General features: G+C 35.3%; 1 protein-coding gene across 1 annotated transcript in view; it reads left to right on the top strand.

Moving 5' to 3' along the window:
- The window catches only part of SCN9A (sodium voltage-gated channel alpha subunit 9), a gene marked incomplete at both ends in the record, with an annotated part of 73,606 nt that overhangs the window by 15,786 nt on the left and 36,458 nt on the right, over window positions 1–21,362 (top strand). The window contains 9 exons of the mRNA XM_084257828.1: window positions 494–635; window positions 3,028–3,234; window positions 4,737–5,024; window positions 6,318–6,689; window positions 9,166–9,295; window positions 10,752–10,990; window positions 13,231–13,404; window positions 14,411–14,767; window positions 19,671–20,147. Of these exons, the coding sequence (XP_084113954.1) occupies window positions 494–635; window positions 3,028–3,234; window positions 4,737–5,024; window positions 6,318–6,689; window positions 9,166–9,295; window positions 10,752–10,990; window positions 13,231–13,404; window positions 14,411–14,767; window positions 19,671–20,147 (2,386 nt within the window). The remainder of the gene's footprint in view (window positions 1–493; window positions 636–3,027; window positions 3,235–4,736; window positions 5,025–6,317; window positions 6,690–9,165; window positions 9,296–10,751; window positions 10,991–13,230; window positions 13,405–14,410; window positions 14,768–19,670; window positions 20,148–21,362) is intronic.

The raw sequence follows: 21,362 nt of genomic DNA, 5'->3' as shown, positions 1-21,362 counted from the left end.
GGAGGATCACAGTTTTGGTAGAGGACTATACATCAGTCTTTATGGATATAAGAACTATTATATCACATTTGGCACTTGTTTCCAACTTTTAATGTGATGGTCATAATGATACAAATTGCAGCCAGCATTTATTAAATTTTCTATGTGAAGGAACTAAGCGAGGTAATAAGCATAAATTACTTTCTTTAATGGTAATAACCATCTTTGAGGTAGGTTTGTTATTCTATTTTCATAGAAAGGGGGAACTGTGCCTTGCAGCATTTAAGTAATTTGACAAAGTCTCACAAACTAGTAGGGGTAGAAATCAAACCAAATTCTTCTGAACTCCAAATGAACTCCCTTTTTTTGGTCAAGTTTTCAGAAAAATGTGTTCATAATCATTACTCAATCTTGTTTCCCCAGAGGAGGAATCTTGAGGTTCTAACTTTCTGAAGTACCTTTAGCTTGCATCCTAAAGACCCTCTAATTGGTAATATTCCTTTTTCGTATGCAGTCAGTGTCCAGAAGGGTACATATGTGTGAAAGTTGGCAGGAATCCTGATTATGGCTATACGAGTTTTGACACTTTCAGTTGGGCCTTCTTAGCCTTATTTCGGCTGATGACCCAGGATTACTGGGAAAACCTTTACCAACAGGTGAGTACCAAGAGGCATGTTCATTGCATTTTTGAATGGTATAAGAATCTGATGTATGTTTCTTATCAGTCTTATATATGAGATGTTTTATTTAATTTAAATGGAGAAAATCCTAATGTGTCATTACTAAAATTACATATGTTTTGTTTCCAGCAATATTAGAATGGATAGTTCTTAAATCATAATTCTTATATTTTCTGGGGTAATTTTATCTCTAGATATTTTCTGAACATAACAGTCCATAACAGGAATCTAAAGTTTGTTCCCTCTTATCACTCCTACATGTGCACAACTCCCCACATGTGTCTCTCTACTTTCAGTGTCCTAAACACCAGGCTCTCCTGTGGACATCATGCCTTTTTTAAACTCCTATGTACAATTGTTATGAACTGAATTGTGTCCCCTCAAATTCAAATTCATTTAGGGCTTCATGTGAAGCCCTAAATTGAATTACCTAGAATGACTGCATTTAGAGTTAGGGTCTTCAAAGAGTAACTTAGTTAAAATAAGACTGGTAGGGTAGGTCCTACTCCCAACTTACTTGTAAGAGAGAAATTTAAGGTATGAGTAAGGGAGACAAGAATTGCACACACTCAGAACAGGCCACGTGAGTATTTCATGAGAAGGAAGCCATCTGCAAGCTATGAAGAGAGTCCTCAGGAGAAGCCAAGGGTGCCAACCCTTCAGTCTTCAATCTTTATCCTTCACAACTGTGAGAAATTAATTTCGGTTGTTTAACCACCCAGTATGTGGCACTTTGTTAAGGCGGCGCAACCAAACTAATACAAGAAACACCTAGTTCACTTCTCTAAATTTTTTCCTTCCAGCTCAATTGCTCCTTCCTCTAGATTTACATGTCTTTTGTGTATTCTTCAATTTGTGGTTTCTATGTCTTTATTTTTTTATAATATGCTTTTTTTTTTTTTATAGAGGCATGTTTTATTTATTTATTTGTTTGTTTCTTTGTTTATACATGCACTGGGTACAGTCAGAAGCGCGGAGGGTAAGAGAATTCACCAGAGCCAGAGCAGGGAGCAGAGCAGGCAGAAGGACCAAAGTACACTGCTGAGGGGTGCAGCGGGCGGCAGGAGAGGTCTGCGCGCCATGTGGGACCCTCCTCCGGTGGCCAGGGAGCAGCCGGGGATCGAACCGGCGCCGCAGAGGTCGCCGGCAGCTTCACAACCCAGCGCTCAACCGCTGCGCCACCGGGGAGGCCCGGTTTCTATGTCTTGAGCTATAATTAACTCACATGTCTGTCTCTTCTAACTTGAAAGGGATCCTTGGGCCTGTGGACTCTGTCTCTTTCACATCGGTATTTTCAGCACCCAACCCCAAGAAGAAGGAGACAAAAAGAATTACCCTGTATTTCAAATAATGATGAATCACTTTTCTCAGATTCTTTTTTTAGCCCATCTTATGTTTAATTTCTGAAATGTGATGAATTCAATTATGTAAAAATACTTCATAATTGTTTTTATCCAAGAAAAGAAATAAGTTACAGGCCTCCCCAGTGGCACAGTGGTTGAGCACTGGGCTGTGAAGCTGCCCGCAGCCTCTACAGCGCCGGTTTGATCCCCGGCCTCTGGGCGAGGGTCCCAGATGGTGCGCAGACATCTCCTGCCACCCGCTGCTCCCCTCAGCAGTGTATTTCGTCAGTCTGCCTATTCTGTTCCCTGCTCTGGCTCTGGTGAATTCTCTCACCCTCCCATGCTTCTGACTATACCAGTGCTTGTATAAATAAATAAATCAATCTTTTAAAAAAAAAAAAGAAGAAATAAGTAATAGCAATAACTGAAATAAAAAGGAATTGAGTGACTAGATATTTAAGGTAGAAGAGATTCTTATTTTTCATTTAATATCTGTTTATACCATTTGAACTTTTTTACCATGTATTACATCCAAACATTTTTGGAAAATGTTAATTTAAAACAAAGATAAGTTTATACAATAAAGTTGTCTGGTATGAACATAATACCTTATCATTAATACTTCTTGTCCAAGAAAAAGAGAGAATTTATCAGTAAAAAAATTACTGATAGACTTATACTCTAAAATGCTTATACTCTAGCCTTAAAATTAGAAATGGTGCAAAGTAGCTATTTTTTGAGTAATTTTTAGATTGTGAGGGGAAAATTCAGTTATTATGCCTAGTAATAATCAAGAATCATAACTTTAGTTTGAATTTAATAGATTACTACATTCTTTATTGTGAACGTGTTAATTTTAATGCTGATTATTTTCCATGGAGATGTAATTTTATTCCTTTACATTTTTTGTGACTTGAGATTATACAGAACTGCCCAATTTATCCATACTTTGTATGGCATTCAAGTTGAAATAATTTACAAAAAACCTTTCTGTTATTAAAGTAATGATTTCCATTTTTCTCCAGACTCTGCGTGTTGCTGGGAAAACCTATATGATCTTCTTTGTTGTGGTGATTTTCCTGGGCTCCTTCTATCTAATAAACTTGATTCTGGCTGTAGTTGCCATGGCCTATGAAGAACAAAACCAGGCAAACATTGAAGAAGCCAGGCAGAAACAGTTAGAATTTCAACAGATGTTAGATCGACTTAAAAAAGAGCAAGAAGAAGCTGAGGTAATGTTACATGGTTTAAAATTCTTCCTAGAGGTAGAAGGGGAGCAACAGAATCCCTGTGACTGATGCTTGGCCTTCCTCAGAGAGGGTTTCCTTAATGGATTCTTTTATATAAGCTGAGCCTTACTTCTGGTGTGGTTGAAGGAACCAATTTTAGATTGAGGAGAATTGACATGTGCCCCATTCCAGATGTTGTAAGGTTTTTCCTCCTCAATCTGTTACACATGATGCTTCAGTGTCTATGGTATGCAAAGTCCATATATATATGTTATATATGTATATATATATGTATTTCTGCACAGTAATAATTGTATGCAAAGGTTTAGGGAAAAAATATTTTATGTCAAAGTTGACAGGTACTCTGTGGGGGTAGAAAGCATATGTACATCAGTTTTATTAATCTTGCAAGGACATTTTTCAATAAATCATGAGATATAAAGAAAATCACACTTATGATAGTAAAATCACAAATTATTGATTTGTGATTCCTCCCACAGCAGGGTACTTTAGTGGAAAAGTTTGAAAAGACTTGCACTAAAGAAAGAAAAATTTCAAATGCATTGTATACATCTTAATACTTCATTGGTTTCACCTAGTTAAATCTCTTCAAGGACTCTAACCTACTGGGTGGAGGGTAATAATCTGTAATGCAAAGAAATTTGGATGCAGAAAGATGTTCAATGCAGTATTTTAGTAATAATAAAAATTAGAAAGCAATTAAATTTCCAGAAATTAGAAATTGGTTGAGGATTGTGATACATTTGTATCTTGGCTATTATTCCAACATAAAATTATATTTAAGATATAATGATAGGAAACACTGTTAATATAATAATGCATTATGTAGCAGAACGTAAACTTGAGTATAAGATACAAAAAAATTTTAAAGTGTATTTATAAACTGGAGGAAATAGTAATATCAATCATTTAGGGAATGTAGGCTTATGAGTGATTTTTATTTTTATTTACAATGTCTATTTTCTGACTTTTGCAAGGTTGCTGTAATAGTATTTTGGGGGGGTTATTTATTTTAATAACTAGGCTATCACAGAAATTAGGGAAATCCCTAAAAATTTCTTGAGGTATTATTTTACAATAATTTATTTTCAGACAACTCAATCTTCATTAAACTATGGAATCCCTGATTCTATTGGCAATGTTGAGTTAATTACCTGAACAAAATATATAAATTACTATTACATGATTTATGTGAGTTTTATGTCCTGTAATTACCTGGTATATATTACCTCTTTACTCTTTAAAATTACCTTCTTATAAATATGGCATTAGTATGTAGTAGTTTAATTTCAGACTTCATCACAATGAGAGAAAAGCAGTAAATACATGTTTTGTAAACTTCCTGATCAGAATAAGAAGTTGACATGACTTCATGTACAAGAGACATGCAGGTGTAATTAAATTCATGATAGTGAGGTGCCTTGTAGCAGTGTCTTCCAGTCTTTGGAAATGACTCATTATAGTGTGATCTCTTGGTCCAACAGGCAATAGCAATAGCAGCCGCTGAATATACAAGTATCGGAAGAAGCAGAATTATGGGCCTCTCTGAGAGTTCTTCTGAAACATCCAAACTGAGCTCTAAAAGTGCGAAAGAAAGAAGAAACAGAAGAAAGAAAAAGAATCAAAAGAAGCTTTCTAGTGGGGAAGAAAAGGGAGATGATGAGAAATTGTCCAAATCAGAATCAGAGGAGAGTATTAGAAAGAAAAGCTTCCATCTTGGCGTTGAAGGGCACAGACGAGGGCGTGAGAAGGGGCGTGCCACCCCTAGTCAGGTACCACTGAAACTAGCAAATGCCTGTTGCCAGAGGTAGGACTCAGAGCAAAATGTTTTATTCTGAGGTAGGAGACTGCAGTGTTGCTGAGTAAGTGGCTCTACTGGTATGTTTTTAGGTTAAAAAAAAATGCCCACTTTCTAGGCATTCATGGAAAGAATACATATATACATACTTTTCCATTAAATCTGACCATTTTTGAAAGAGCTTATAGTTTTGTAATTGTTTTATCCTCTCTAATAAATGAATTTCAAAACAAAAATATATGAGAACCATAATAGAAATGGAGAAATTCTTTACACTGTAGATTGACTTTTATTTATTTCATCTGCCTTATTGGCTAAAACAAATTAGTTTCTCATCTTTTCTTCACCACTGTAGGTATTACTATCTCACTTTCCTTCTCATCTCTATCTTTCTTTTTAAAAAGTTAGCTTCTCCTTAAGTCTGTAAGACTCTACCAGACATTCATAAAAACAAAGACTCCCTGCTTTCAGTGATTTTACAAGCTATTTGAGGAGTCAGAACTTGAATACATGTGATACCAATGAAAAGAAATCTAACAAGAGCAGTCCAAGCTAGTTTTCAGGCAAATACCTTGTCAGACTCATTTTCCATTATTCATAATGTTCTTTACAATAGTAAGCACTAAAGTTTATTGAATTAGATACTTCCAAAGAAGTTGCATTAAGCTTGGCTTGTAGACACAATTTATCCTGCACATGAGTCATATAAATTGCCCTCTTTGAAACTGGGCAACTTTTTTCCTAAGGTCTAATATTTTATGACTTTGTAAACTCACTGGAATTACAAGGTCTTTCTTAACATGCTTTCACTGAACTTTTAGTACATAAAGTGGAATTACAAGAACTCAAGTATAAAGTATATGGCATAGTCTTTCATCTCAAGAAAGTTTCACTAACTTACAAGAACTCAGGGATTGATCTATGAAAAGCTAAATAACAGCTATCAATACCAAATTCTTTTTTAAGTGATATGCTCTTTTTAGCAAAATGAAGGTATATAGAGAATGGACATGTCACTCACCCTAGGTCAGAGTGGTAGAGAGCAGCAGATAATTTACCTGGTCCTTGAAGGATGAATTTCTTCCAATCTTTTCAGCCCCATTTTGGAAGAATGTGTCTTTTTGCTGAATTGCTCTGTTTTGAGATATGTTCCTTTTAAATCAGTATACAGCCATCTCAGGTCAATGGTTTCAATGGTAGGTATGTGAATACCCTTCTATTTCCAGGTGCTTCAGCAGATATATGTCATCTTTTATTTTTCCCACAGTCACCACTCAGCATCCGTGGCTCCTTGCTCTCTGTAAGGCGCAGCAGCCGAGCAAGTCTTTTTAGTTTCAAAGGCCGAGGGAAAGATGTTGGATCCGAGACTGAATTTGCGGATGACGAGCACAGCATTTTTGGAGACAATGAGAGTAGAAGAGGCTCACTGTTCGTGCCCCACAGACCTCGAGAGAGGCGCAGCAGTAACATCAGTCAAGCCAGTAGGTCCCCCCCAATGCTGCCAGTGAACGGGAAGATGCACAGTGCCGTGGACTGCAATGGTGTGGTCTCCTTGGTTGATGGACCCTCCACCCTCATGCTCCCCAATGGACAGCTTCTTCCAGAGGTGATAATAGATAAGGCAACTTCTGATGACAGTGTAAGGATGTTTTAAATAGTTCAGGCATGACTCAGCCCTTACTTTTGCATCAGTCAATCTTTCTGCTGGAGGGATCTTCTCTCTGGTCCTGTGAATGGCTCTGCATTTTGCAATCTTTTTCTGTAGAAACACACCTTTAATTCATCAACTTGGTATGCATACTATGTGCCCTAGGCATCTAATTAAAAGATACTTAAAACCTTGTTTTTGAGAAAAGGTATTTATTGATTGATATATTTGAAGATTACAAATCATCCCTTTAGAAAAAAATTATGATATATAAGCACAAAAAATGCATCGACAACAGATACCATTTCTGTAACAAAATTTACATTATTTGCTACCTCCTGCTATCTTTTGCAAGTAACTTCTTAACATACCCTGTTGTAAGGGATCTTATTTGAGTTGTTAGTAATAGTAAACATGTTTTTAGTATTTACAATGGCACTATGAAGTGCTATATTATCATTCTTGTTTTACAAAGGGGAAATCAAGGCACAGAAATAAAGCATTTTATACAAGGGCATTAAGATAATAATCATTAATCCTGAAGTTAAGAGAGGCCCTCTGTTTCAGAGCTTATGCTCCTAACCACCACACTTTGCTCTCTCTCCAACGTGTGGTAGGCTTCTTAACTTGGAAATAATTTAGAATAGCAATGCTTTTTCTCATATACATGCAACTGTTTTCATTAAAGAAAAAACTCTTTGGTCTGGAGTCTATGAAATATATATATACTATCCAGAATACATACTATCCAAAACATACACAGAAACAAAACAACCATTCCAAGATAATATTTATACATATTTAGAAGTCATTTGAGTTGTTAAAGGAAAGGGTCTGATTAGGTTCGCAAGTAAGATCTTTCTGGTTTCTGGATTTTCTAGATTACCTCCTAGAATGCTGATTATATTATACTGCATTACTAAATATCAGCAAAGGTTTTGACTAACCTAATAAGCTTTGAATTCATGTACCTTATTCATATATTCATATTTGCAGACAATGTACTATTTCAAGTGGGACTAAAGTTCCATCAAAACCATGGCCACATACATATTTCAGTTTGAATGAGTACATGTGCTTCTAGGTGTTGTGTGACCTTTATGCTTGCATGATATAGCTTCAGCTCTATGTCAAAGTATTTGACAAACAAGCATGTTTCTCAAACAAGCATGTAACATTTCTATGGAATCAGATCTTTGTTATCTTTTTCTTTTCAATTATGTGTATTATCTGTAAAATATTTCATCACTGGTGTCATATTTGGAAATTATTTCATTTTTAAATGAAATGTTTTCATTTAAGACTTTATTTGTTCCACAGAAAAATTAGTATCCCCATAAATCATGAAAAAGAAACTACAAAACCAAAAGAATCAGTTGATACACTGAGATTTAATAGAAATGCAATGAACAAAATGTGGTCTGATAAACAGTGTAGATTGAAAAAATTGCATGACAGTAATACAGCTTTGAAACCTGAAATATGTCTACATGGAGAAGGATTTGTTTAGTCAACAAATTCTTGTTTGACTCAAGGAAAAAGAAATCTCTGCTTCTGGAAAGTCAATAAACTAGAAACTGTATCAGAGAATTATGTGGTTATCGAGCGATTTCTATAAATAAAACCACCTGCATATATGTATGTGTTCATATCACATGTCGGTGTACACATACACATATATACATACATGCATACACATATTTATACCTGTGTGTCTATGTTTTGAAGTATATATATCTCACATATATAACCATATCTAAACCACTATTCAGCTTTATAACTCTAGAACTATATATGTATGTATATGTACACATACATATATATTTGTAAACTAATGTGTATATGTGCATATGTATAACACATACGCAGAGATAGATGCTAGATAATAGATGTAGAGTTGTATCATTGTTTGTGTATAAATTTGTGTATGTGAGCATGTGTGTATTGTTGACCTGCCAGAACCAGTATTGTTCTAACTTTGAATTTGTTGCCAAGAGTTAGAAGTAAGATGTTTTCACAAAAAATGAGTATACCTAGAAAGATAACTCATATTTCTGCATGGCAGATCTCCTTTCAGCTGAACAGTGGGCAACTCTTTTAAATGGAGCTTGGAGTCTCAATTTTGCTACAGTTTCCATAGTCTTAACTATCCTTTCCAAATTGAGTCATTTATCATCATATGCTCAGAACAGTTCATGAGATCTTCCTTGGCAATAGGAAATAATCATTATGGTAACTTCCATTAATGCTATTACCTCAATGAAAACTGATTACAGAAATTTATCAGAGAATATTAAGCTTCTGCCCCTACACACACACACTCCCCCCCACCACAATAGTTGCATATCTATTTTCACATAGATCACTCACATGGTAAAACTATCTCACTACAAGTATCTTCACACAGCTTTATTTTATGTCTACAAGTCATTAGAATTCTATTCTTAAAACTATAAATTTTTTTCAGTGTACCACCAGTCAAATACACAAGAAAAGACGTTCCAGTTCTTACCTTCTTTCTGAGGATATGTTGAATGATCCCAATCTCAGACAAAGAGCCATGAGTAGAGCAAGCATATTAACAAACACTGTAGAAGGTATGTAATAGTTTTCTCTTCACTATATATATTTTTAAATAAAATTCATAGACATCATGGTTAGCCTTAAATAGGCATATAAAGAATTCAAAGAACATAAAGCAGTTATAGCACTGGTAATGATAACCAGTGGATATGAATAGTACCATCTTTATGTGCAAATATATAATTAGTGTTTTTTGAGATTAAAGACAGGCATTGGGTGATAGGATGTTTCAATGAGAAATAACTTAATGGTAATTAATGAAGAAAGCTAGATTACCAAGGGCTATGGTGTTCTCTCACTGTGTAGTATTAGAAACTTTACAGTATCTCTGAATTTATCATCTCTCTAATACACAAGTGAATGACACATATGTCCAGATATCTCTATATTGCTGTCTGAGCACATTCTACAAAATTGTAAAAAGGTAGTATGTGACATGACATCAGTTAAAATTATAATAAAAATTCATTAGAGAAAGCAATTTTAAGACTGTAATGTGAACAACAGTGGTTTAACTGTGAGATGCTGAGAAGAGAATCAAAGGGAGATAACTTTTGAAATGCACCGACTCCCACTTTGTCCCCCTTCAATATTCCCAGGTCCTACCTTGTCGATGGGCTACCATTTTACCCCCACAAACACACACCCATGGTGGGCCCAGACAAAGTTTCCACCTACCTTTTCAGTTTAGTGAGAAATAAATGAGTTTTTGGTTAGAGTGATCTGTTAAATGAATCATTCCATAAATTATTTCTAGTCTCTTGGTTCTGGAATTGATTTCACCTTTGAACTAGCAAGGACTTTTCCTGGGTAAAGTAGAACTGAATTTTTGTTGTCATGGAACTAGGACAACAGGGATAAATGTGTGTGTAAAACTATATTTCTCCATTAAGACAATAGCAGGTGGAACAAGGGGTTATTAAGCACAGCACTGTGAAACTATCCACAGCCACTGCAGCATGAGTTCTATCCCGGCCGGCCAGGGAGCTACCCACTTGACACAGAAGACCTCTCCTGTCTGGCCTTCTCTCCTCTCAGCAGTGTATTTCAATCAGTCTGCCTGTTCTGTTCCCCACTCTGTCTCTGGTGAATCCTCTCACCCCCTCTCCCCCTACCCCTGCACCTCTGGCCTGTACCCCAGTTCTTGTATGCATAAATAAATAAATCTTTAAAAACAGACACTATCAGCTCAGCTCTGTTGTTTCCTATCACATGTTAGGGCTGTGTTTTGCTGAGAGATGCCCGTATCTGCTGAGTCATTGATTTCACTGCCTTCCCCTCCTTTATGCTTGAGCTAGTAAAAGAACATGTGATAAAAGGTTTTTGCTTCATAGAAACAGTATGACTAATTTTGCAAAGTCTAAATCAGAAAGCTCACTTCAATGTTAAAATGTACTGCTGATTTGGATTTTGTTAGGACTAAAATATCAAATGATTGATCTCATGTTCTCTGTTTTTTCCTTCTCCCAGAACTTGAAGAGTCCAGACAGAAATGTCCACCTTGGTGGTATAGATTTGCACACACATTCTTGATCTGGAATTGCTCTCCATACTGGATAAAATTCAAAAGGCTTATCTATTTTATTGTAATGGATCCTTTTGTGGATCTTGCTATTACCATTTGCATAGTTTTAAACACATTGTTTATGGCAATGGAACATCACCCAATGACTGATGAATTCAAAGATGTGCTTACTGTGGGAAATTTGGTAAGTTTCTTATGGTGTGCTATATACCCATAGTTTCTCTGGTTGGCGTGATTGTCACTTCACTTTTTTAAACAGAGGGGTAATTATGCATATCCAGCTAGATAATTATGCATATCCATAATATATAACATGAATCATTCTACGGAGAAAAGTTTTTGATGATATTTTTACATAGTTTTCAAGAGTGTTAAGGTATATAAAGAACAATATTATTTCCATAAAGGATCTTGACATTTGACATTTGATAGTGGTTTTTGTTTTGTTTCATCTGTTTGTGCCAATATGTCCCTTGGCAGTAAGATTTGAAAGTGTGATAATTTCTTTTCCATTTATAAGTTCATTGCAGGTGTCCTTTTGAGAACATACACCACATATTTTCAGAAAAACTATGGGTGCTTTGTTTTGACACACTAGGTGAGATTTCTGGGTCTTGGAGTCCCAAAGTCCTTGATTTGAATCCTGATTATGCTTCGTATTGGTTACTAAATCTTGAACAAATGTTAAAGCTCTATGACCCTAATGGCCTCATTTATAAAATATAAATAATACTTTATTTATAAAATAACAATTATAATCCTTTATAATATAATGATAGCAACATTTTATTTATCATATTGTTGAGAGGAGTAAGAACTTTCTACTTATTAGTCTAGCATACAATAAGCACTTAACAGATTCAACCTATTGTTGTTCTTATTGTCATTATTATGCTTTAAATGAATCAACATAGGCAAGCCTTAAAACACAATATTGAGAAACAAATGTCCAGAGTAATTTATTACATGTGCAGTCTTGGTCACACTCTAATTTAATTAATACATAATTTAATTATGACAGAAAGTGCGTTTCTAACAATCTGCATGAAGCAGTCAAAGGTTCTATTTCACAACCAAAGGGTCCTAGTTTACAACCCTTCATAAATCACATAATGTCTTTTGTTAATCTCTCTTGCCATGCCCTATACTAATTGATCTTTGAAGCCAAACATTTTGTTTCTGGGTTTGTCTTCGTCTCAAATTGTTTATTAATATTTCTGATCAGGATGTTTATATACAACATTTTTTCTATGTTGTTGTTTTTCTACCCTTCTATTATTCCTTTTTGGTAAAAGACAGGATCATCTAGCTTCTAAATGTTGGTGGTGATAGATCATGAAAATGAATATCTCCTTGCTGAGTTGACTGCTTCATTATGAACCCAAAAAGGATATACCATGTTCCTTATTGCCATATTCCAAGTATGGGTGCTCCCTGCTAGTCTTCTTGATAATGCATTATTTAAAAATTGACTAACATAGTTATGCATATCCCTGAGTGATTCATACATAAGTTTTTCACTATTGCCCTTTAAAGTAAGTCCTTTGATACCAGTGCCATGAATTAATGATGTTTTGTGATGCACTTTTGTGTCAAAGTTTTAAAAATCTTACTTTAGCTGCCACTGTGCCAATTAAATACTTTTCTTCCTTTACTGATAAATCTTTAAAGAGTGAGTCAACATGAACATGTTCTTTCTTACTGTAAGATTATCACACCAAGGGAAAAAAAAAGCTTGTTCGAAATTTTAGCATCAATCTGTTTCCTTTTTATTTTCTTGCAGAATAACTTGTTGACCCACATAATTTTTCCCCTTTTTTATAAAGAGTGACTGTGCTAATTGTCCAAGGTTTTATCTATCTAGACTTTTACTATGTTATTCTAAAATACTATCTGCAGATGAGAACTGACAGCTATGTTAAGTTAAGCTTTGTCTTTTTTTCTTTATTTTTTTAATTTAAAGATTTATTTATTTTATGCATACAAGAGCTGGGGTACAGACCAGAGGTGTGGGGGTTAAGAGGATTCACCAGAGACAGAGTGGGGAACCGAACAGGCAGACTGTCTGAAATACACTACTGAGAGGAGCAGCGGGTGAGTCAGGAGAGGTCTGCTACGCCATGTGGATAGATCCCTGGCTGGCTGGGGATCGAACTTGTGCTGCAGAGGCTGCAAACAGCTTCATAGGTTGTGTCTTAACCCCTTGCACCACAAGGGAACCCCATAATGTTAAGCTTTGTCATACGCTTGTATTAGAGCTCTAGGTTAGTGATATCATATATAGGATAAAAAGAGATAATAATGTACATCTGAAGTATCTTGCACACTGAAGTATAGTAAGTGCTAAGGAAATAGTCATTATCATCATTAAATAAATTCTATACCTTATAATAATACCAGAAAAACATTGTATTTCTTCCTTAGGTCTTTACTGGGATCTTTGCAGCTGAAATGGTTTTAAAATTAATTGCAATGGATCCATATGAGTATTTCCAAGTAGGATGGAATATATTTGACAGCCTTATTGTGACTTTAAGTTTAGTGGAGCTTTTTCTATCAGATGTGGAAGGATTGTCAGTCTTGCGATCATTCAGATTGGTAAGTATCAATCAGTTTTAACATATTCTATATATAAGGCTGTGTTTTTTTGGTTTTGCATTATTACCATTATTTAAAGTTTTTTGATATTTGAATTGAAAGATTAAATCTTGATATCTAGTAAAACAATGTTACTCAGTAACAAGTGTACTTAAAAACCTCAAAACCACACAATATTTTAATTTTAGGGTGTTGAGATATATTCAGATATATATGCTAGTATGAATAATAGGAAAATAATTTCACAATATGAAGCTTATGATTTAAAGAATTGCAACCATTATAATATCATTATTTTGTGGATTTGATAATTAAATATGAAAAATTGTCCCCCAAACAACTGTACAATATCAAAAAAAAATTTTAAGATTTATTTATACAAGATCTGAGGTACAGGCCAGATGCACAGGAGGTGAGAAGATTTGCCAGAGACAGAGTGGGAAACAGAACAGGCAGACTGACAAAATACACTGCGGAGCGGAGCAACGAGTGAGACAGGAGAGGTCTGCTGCACCATGTGGGATTCTCCCCTGCCGGCCGGGATCAAACCCGTGCTGCTGAGGCTGTGGACAGCTTCACAGTGCAGTGCTCAACCGCCTGCGCCACCAGGGAGGCCCCAAAAATATTTTTAAGATAAGGACTTTTAAAATTATTTTTGTGTATCATTTTGGATTTTGTTCCTAGTCAGCATAAAAAAAAAGTAAAATAGATTTAAGGGAAAATGATCAGTTCTGAGGGAAATAATACTTGATATCTTGATAAAAGATATTGTTAATACTAAGCTAAAATTACATAGTTCCTTCAACCTGAATAGTAATTATATTATGGCAAGTATAAAAAAAAATAACAGGAATATTGAGTATAGTTGAAAATGAAAATAGAAATAATCAAATTTAGCTCAGTGATAATAGTAATTAAAAACTTAAATTTTGGAGCAAAACTCAATGTTACATATGTTGAGATCTTGTTCACAATAATTAATATTAAGCTTTGTGTTTACTTTTAGCTCCGAGTTTTCAAGTTGGCAAAATCTTGGCCAACACTGAACATGCTGATAAAGATTATTGGTAACTCAGTGGGAGCTCTGGGTAACCTCACTTTGGTGTTGGCCATCATCGTCTTCATTTTTGCTGTAGTTGGCATGCAGCTCTTTGGTAAGAGCTACAAAGAATGTGTCTGCAAGATCAATGAAGACTGCAAACTCCCCCGCTGGCACATGAATGATTTCTTCCACTCCTTCCTGATCGTGTTCCGTGTGCTGTGTGGAGAGTGGATAGAGACCATGTGGGACTGCATGGAGGTCGCCGGTCAAGCCATGTGCCTTATTGTTTACATGATGGTCATGGTGATTGGAAACCTTGTGGTATGTAAACAGATGTTCACATATTTAAAATTCTCTATAAAAATGTTTTATGATGATATGACTGGTTATTTTAAAGATTTTAGGATTTATTCTATCTAAAACTATTAGTTGTAATATAATAGTTATTTTAATAAATGGGATAACACAGAAGAAAGTAAAATGTTCTTTTAATACTTTACCCAGATAATATATACCCACACACCCACACAGTCTCTCTTAATAAGGCCTTTTTTTTTTTTTAAAGATTTATTTATTTATTTATACAAGCACTGGGTACAGTCAGAAGCGCAGGAGGGTGACAGAATTCACCAGAGCCAGAGCAGGGAACAGAACAGGCAGACTGATGAAATACACTGCTGAGGGGAGCAGCGGGCACGGCAGGAGAGGTCTGTCTCGCCATGTGGGCCCCCGCTGGCAGCCGGGGATCAAACCAGTGCTGCAGAGGCTGCGGGCAGCTTCACAGCCCAGCGCTCAACTGCTGCGCCACCAAGGGAGACCCAATAAGGCCTATTTTTAATGGAAATTTTTTTTATTTTCTCATTTTGATAATGATGTCACATGAATTACATTTGCTTTTCATCTCTCTTAAAAGTGTAATCAAATATGAAGCTGTGATGGCAAATAGAATTGATTAAAATAACAATAAAATTTAAGTTATAATGGAACAAGGCAAATTAAAGGGTTAGTCCTGCTGCATCACATTGACATATAAGACTAGTATTTAGGGCAAGAATAAGCAAACTGTGGCCCATGAGTTTTTTCAGGACACTCAAAGAACTTTTGCAAGCTATGAATGGTGTTTATATTTTAAAATATTTTTTAAAAGTCAAAAGAAAATAGTATTTCATGGCACATGAAAATTATCAAAATTCACATCTCCACAAACAAAATTCTGTTGGAACATGGATGTGCTAAGTCATTTACATATTGTCCATGGCTATTGTCTCTACAAGAATAGAGTTGAATAGTTGCCAGTAGAGACTATGCGTCCTACAAAGCCTGTAATATTTATTACAGTAAATGCTTGTCCACCACTGCTCTATAGTATCTTTTAAAATTGATCTTCTGGGCCTCCCCAGTGGTGCAGCAGTTGAGCGCTGGGCTGCGAAGCTGCCCACAGCCTCTGCAGCACCAGTTCCATCCCCAGCTACTGGCAAGGGTCCAACATGGCACACAGACCTCTCCTGCCTCGCCCACTGCTCCCCTCAGCAGTGTACTTCGTCAGTCTGCCTGTTCTGCTCCCTGCTCTGGCTCTGGTGAATTCTCTCACCCTCCTGCGCTTCTGATTGTACCCAGTTCTTGTATAAATAAATAAATAAATAAATCTTTTTAAAAATTTAAAAAAATAAATTAAATTGATCTTCCTACTACTTCATTAATGTTTGCTTGACTTGAACTCTTTTTCTTTGGCTTTGCATTATTATCATTACTTAAAATTTTTGGAGATTTGAATCCAAAAGAAAAGACCAGATATTGATATGTAATAAAATGTTTATTTGGTAACAAATGTACTTAAAGACCTTAGGGCAGACTTTTGAGCTTATAAGCAGGAGAAAATCCAGGTAGAATGTTCTATTACTCACCCACTTTGATTTTTCAAAGCTACCATGTTGGCTCTGCCATACATTGTATTCCTCATCAGGTATTCCAGGTTGTGGTTCAAATCCCACTAACTGGAGAAGCAGTTTCTATTTTATCCTTTCAAAAGGCCTCCATGGCAAAAGTAATTCAGAACCTAGAACAGATGTCTACATCCAATAAGTCACATAATAAATGGCACTGTTTGGTGCCATTAAATGGTCAGATATACATGAAGTAAATTATGCAGTCCAAACTGCACAAAGTATTGACTGAGTTTCAATTCTGTAATTCTTGATAACCTGGAAGTTTTCGTAAAACTTTTTCTAGTTTTATATAGACTTCACAAATACCTTTCAATATGAAATGAAATGCCTATTTTCTGAGTAGTTCTTCAGAGTTTAACTTTTGCACTTGTCAGGTCCCATAAAGGGATTTATCTGTATATTTCCTTGTACAAAATTTTTCAACAAAAAAATATGGAAATGTAACTCTTTATAACAAATAGGGAGTCAAAACAAGTCAGTGGTCACAAATATTTTAAATTTTATATGTAAAATGAGAGGGATTCCTTAGACTATCTCAGATCATTCATTTAAGTATTTTTATGCATTTTCTCTGAAAGGTAATGTATTTAGGTATTGTGAGGCCATTGGGAAAAAAAATACTTATGAAGTAATCAGTCTTCAAGTTGCTTACAGTCTTTTACAATAGAGAAAAGTAGTATGCAAATATTATCAGAAAAGGAAAAAATAGAAAATACTAGCTGCAAGGTAAAAATAAAATGCTGTTGCTACTTGGAAAGTTCTAAATGGTAACTCAAGGGAGGCTTTTCAGTGGGTTTTCAAAGAATATTAACATAGTATATTTAAACATGAGCATAGGTATGAGAGTGAGGGATTACTTTAAAAAGCAATATAAATTTATAATTAAAAATAAATGGGATGTATTGGCAAGTGTTTAATTCATGTAGAATTGGTCATGAGTGATTTATGTGACATTTATTAATTATTCAATAGTGATAATGAAAACCAAAAGCGTGATTGATAAAGTTGATGACCATCACTTGACTAAGAAATTATTAATGATATAGAATTAAAATCTGAAAAGAAACAAAAAATTATATTTCTGATATGGTTTTCCATATATTACAGCTATATGTTAACATATCTTTTTTTCCACTCTTATTTATTACTTAGGTCACTTTACTGCCAATTAATGAAAAGGTTTAAAACCATAACAGTAAAAGTATAGTTTAGAAAAATAGAAGATTTTAGTATGCTAATGGCTTCAATAGGAAACTGGTGACAAACATTTATCAGTATGAGTCTTTGATCAAATATACGTTAATATTGGGTTGTCGGAAAAGTCATGGCACATATTTGCTTGAAAAAACATAGAAAGAATACATCATGACTTTTCTGACAACCCAATATTTCTTTCCCTGCTTAACATGATGATGGGTACATGATACAGTGTGGAATTCATGTTTCTTTGTGATAGCCAGTAGATTATGATAAATTATTAGTTGTTTTAATTTTTTAAGGAATGGGAGTTATTGTAGTATTTATCCTCAGTGAAGAAGTGATATATCAGAAGCATATTATTGAAATATGTGGAATCTAAAAAAAGATGAACTCATGGAAACAGAGACCAGAATGATAGTGTTTAGAGTCTGGGGTGCAGGAGATGGGGAGATGTTGGTCAAAGAGTACAGGTTTCCATTTAAAATATGGATAAGTTCTGGGACCATGGTGATGATGGTGAATACTGCCATATTATATGTTGATATATATTGTATTATACCATATACATATATATACTATACATATATATATATACTATATTATGCACTTGAAAGTTCCCAAGAAAGTAGATCTTAAATTATTTAAAAAATGTTAATTATGTGGCATGATAGAGGCATTAGCTAACTCTATTGAAATAATCATTTGCAATAACAATGTATATCAAGCTGTTATATTGTATACCTCAAACCTACACGATGTTATATGTTAATTACATCTCAATAAATCTGGAAATAAAGCTAATGAAATTTTTTTTTAAAAGTCTGTTAACACTTGCATTGATTAAGGAGGCTAAAGCAGTAAAATTAATTTGACTTATCGTCAACATAACTATTAAAATGCACATATCAAACAATTCATTGTGAAATGTATTTTCTCATGGGCAGTAAAGATCAAAGTGAAGATAAAACTTTAGAATTCCTTAAGTGAGTCATCAAAGTTGTTTTCTGTGATTATCTCCTCCCTCGACCTCCTCTCCCCCAACCAAGTAGTCCTCTTCATCTAGATTTATTGATATAGAAAGTTTTGACCTATTCTCTTCTACTTAAATCTCTAAGAAAATGTTTTAGGTGTGACCAAAATCAGGGGTGAGTCTCTTCCCCTTACTTGATCTAATTTTTATTCTTTTAATATCATGTGGATGTATTTGGTCGTGAAGAAAGTTTACAAGAAAGTAATTCAATAGTCTTGTTCATTAACAAGATTATTTAACAATAATATTATTTTCCATATAAAGTAATTAAATACATTTTACATATTTTCAACCCTCCATCAAAATTCTTTTTTTTAGCACTTTTGAGTTCATCAGGACTCCTACCTCAGACAGCACACAAACAAAATTTTGCTTCAAGGCTAGGCATTGTCCTGACCTCTTTTATTCTCTACCAGGGTCAAATGGTTGGCAATGAAGCCATCCAATCAAACTGCCATTACTTCATTTCAGTTGGGTTCAATGGGCAGGTCCTTTTATGTGCTTTAAAAGCTTCATTAAGTTGGAACCTGGCACAATTTCTTGAACAGAATATTTTATTAGTAGGAGCTCTGCAAGTATTATATATTCCATTTGTTATGACAAATGGCATTTTATCTTTTGGGAAAAGTGAGCATGAATCTTGGCCTACGTTACTGCAGTGCTACAGACACTAGTCAAAATTTTCTCGTTCTACTTATTTTTTAAGGTAACTAAATAGTAAACATAGGTGAATGTTAGGATGACTTTTTAGTCTCATAGTAGGGAATTTGACCAAGGAACTCCTGCTGCAGAAATGGGGTTGGAAATGACACAGTGATAATGGTGGTGGAGCATTCTCTTTGCTTCGCATGATACTTCATGGATACGGCTGACCTCTGCTTCCCAGACATCACATATTCTTATCAATGTGTGAAGAAGTGTAAGGCTGCTCATTTTGGTTTGGCTTTTAACCTGTATTTCAGAACATTGTGCTTATTTTCTTTTTCTTTTTCTTTTTTTTTTTTTTGTTCTCCCTATTTTGCCACACACTATCCCCACCCTGATATAGGTCCTGAACCTATTTCTGGCTTTATTACTGAGCTCATTTAGTTCAGACAACCTTACAGCAATTGAAGAAGACACTGATGCAAACAACCTCCAGATTGCTGTGGCCAGAATCAAGAAGGGAATAAATTATGTGAAGCAAACCTTACATGAATTTATTCTAAAAGCATTTTTCAAAAAACCAAAGGTTTCCAAAGAGATAAAACAAGCAAAAGATCCAAATAATACAAAGGAAAACTCTATCTCCAACCGCACACTTGCTGAAATGAGCAAAGATCAGAATTTCCACAAGGACAAAGATAAAACCAGTGGTTTTGAAAGCAGCATGGACAGATACTTCATGGAAGAAAGTGATTGTCAATCATTTATTCATAATGCCAGCCTGACGGTAACAGTGCCAATTGCCCCTGGGGAATCTGATTTGGAAAATATGAATACTGAAGAACTAAGCAGTGACACAGATAGTGAATATAGCAAAGGGGTAAGATTGTTTAATATACTTTGTTTCATCTTATGAATTGGTATAAAATCAATCAAAATTTCAGATTTTTGCTGTCATAAATTCTAATATAGCATGTGGCTGGTAGTGAGTCTATACACAACTTTCTGAAGATTCATCTGGTAAGATTATGCTGGTTCTTAATAATTTAGTTAATCCTGCTTAGGTGTATTTGAGAGAACTAGGTATCTTTGAGTCTGCTCTTCCTTCATCCTGCTTGTTACCAGTCCTAACGTCAGTTTCCTTCCAGTATCTGATGGATCCACAGCTCCTTTTCATCTTTGTCTTTGCTTTTACTACTTCTTGCCTAAATCATTCCAAGGTGTAAGTCCCAACTGCTGCCTCCATTTCCTATCTACTGTAGTCCACTTACTTGATAAATTTTACTTGGGCTCCATTGTAAACAAGTCTCTCCTTAGAAGTGTCTTACGTCTCCCAAGTCTCCTGAATTACAGACCAGTGTAAGATTTCACACTAGGGCTTGACCAGCTTTGATCAGTTTTCTCCAAGTACTTACCTGGAAGCATTCCCCTGCTCCTTGTCCAAGCTGATTTCCTTCTGAGCCACAGTCAACTATCTGCATGACTTTACTTGAGATTTCCTTCTTTGGTCAAAATGTGATACACATCTTTGAAGATGTAGCCCTCACCTTCCCTGTGTGTAAAACTATTACCCCAATATCATAGGGTTGGGTGAGGATTATGTGAATTAACACATGTAAGAATGTAAGAACAGGGGCCTCCCCTGATGGCGCAGCGGTTGAGCGCTGGGCTGCAAAGCTGTCCACAGCCTCTGCAGCACCGGTTCGATCCCCAGCTGCCGGCAAAGGTCCCACATGGCACACAGACCTCTCCTGCCGCCCACTACTCCCCTCAGCAGTGTACTTCGTCAGTCTGCCTGGTCTGCTCCCCGCTCTAGCTCTGGTGAATTCTGTCACCCGTCACCCTCCCGCACTTCTGACTGTACCCAGTGCTTGTATAAATTAATTAATTAATTAATTAATCTTTCAAAAAAAAAAAAAAAGAATGCTTAGAACAGCACCCAAACTGCTCAAAAGTAGTAGCTATTGCATCCTTCCTAATTTCTCCCCAAACAGGTATGATTGCTACTCATTTTGAACCCACAAAATTTAAATCTTTTGCATTTATTATATAGCCTTTTAATTTTTTTTTGAGAAATTGTTATAATCTACCATGG

The sequence above is a fragment of the Talpa europaea genome (assembly GCF_964194135.1).
Source record: "Talpa europaea genome assembly, chromosome: 1".
Lineage (NCBI taxonomy): Eukaryota > Metazoa > Chordata > Mammalia > Eulipotyphla > Talpidae > Talpa > Talpa europaea.
This window is presented reverse-complemented; position numbering and strand designations above follow the sequence as displayed.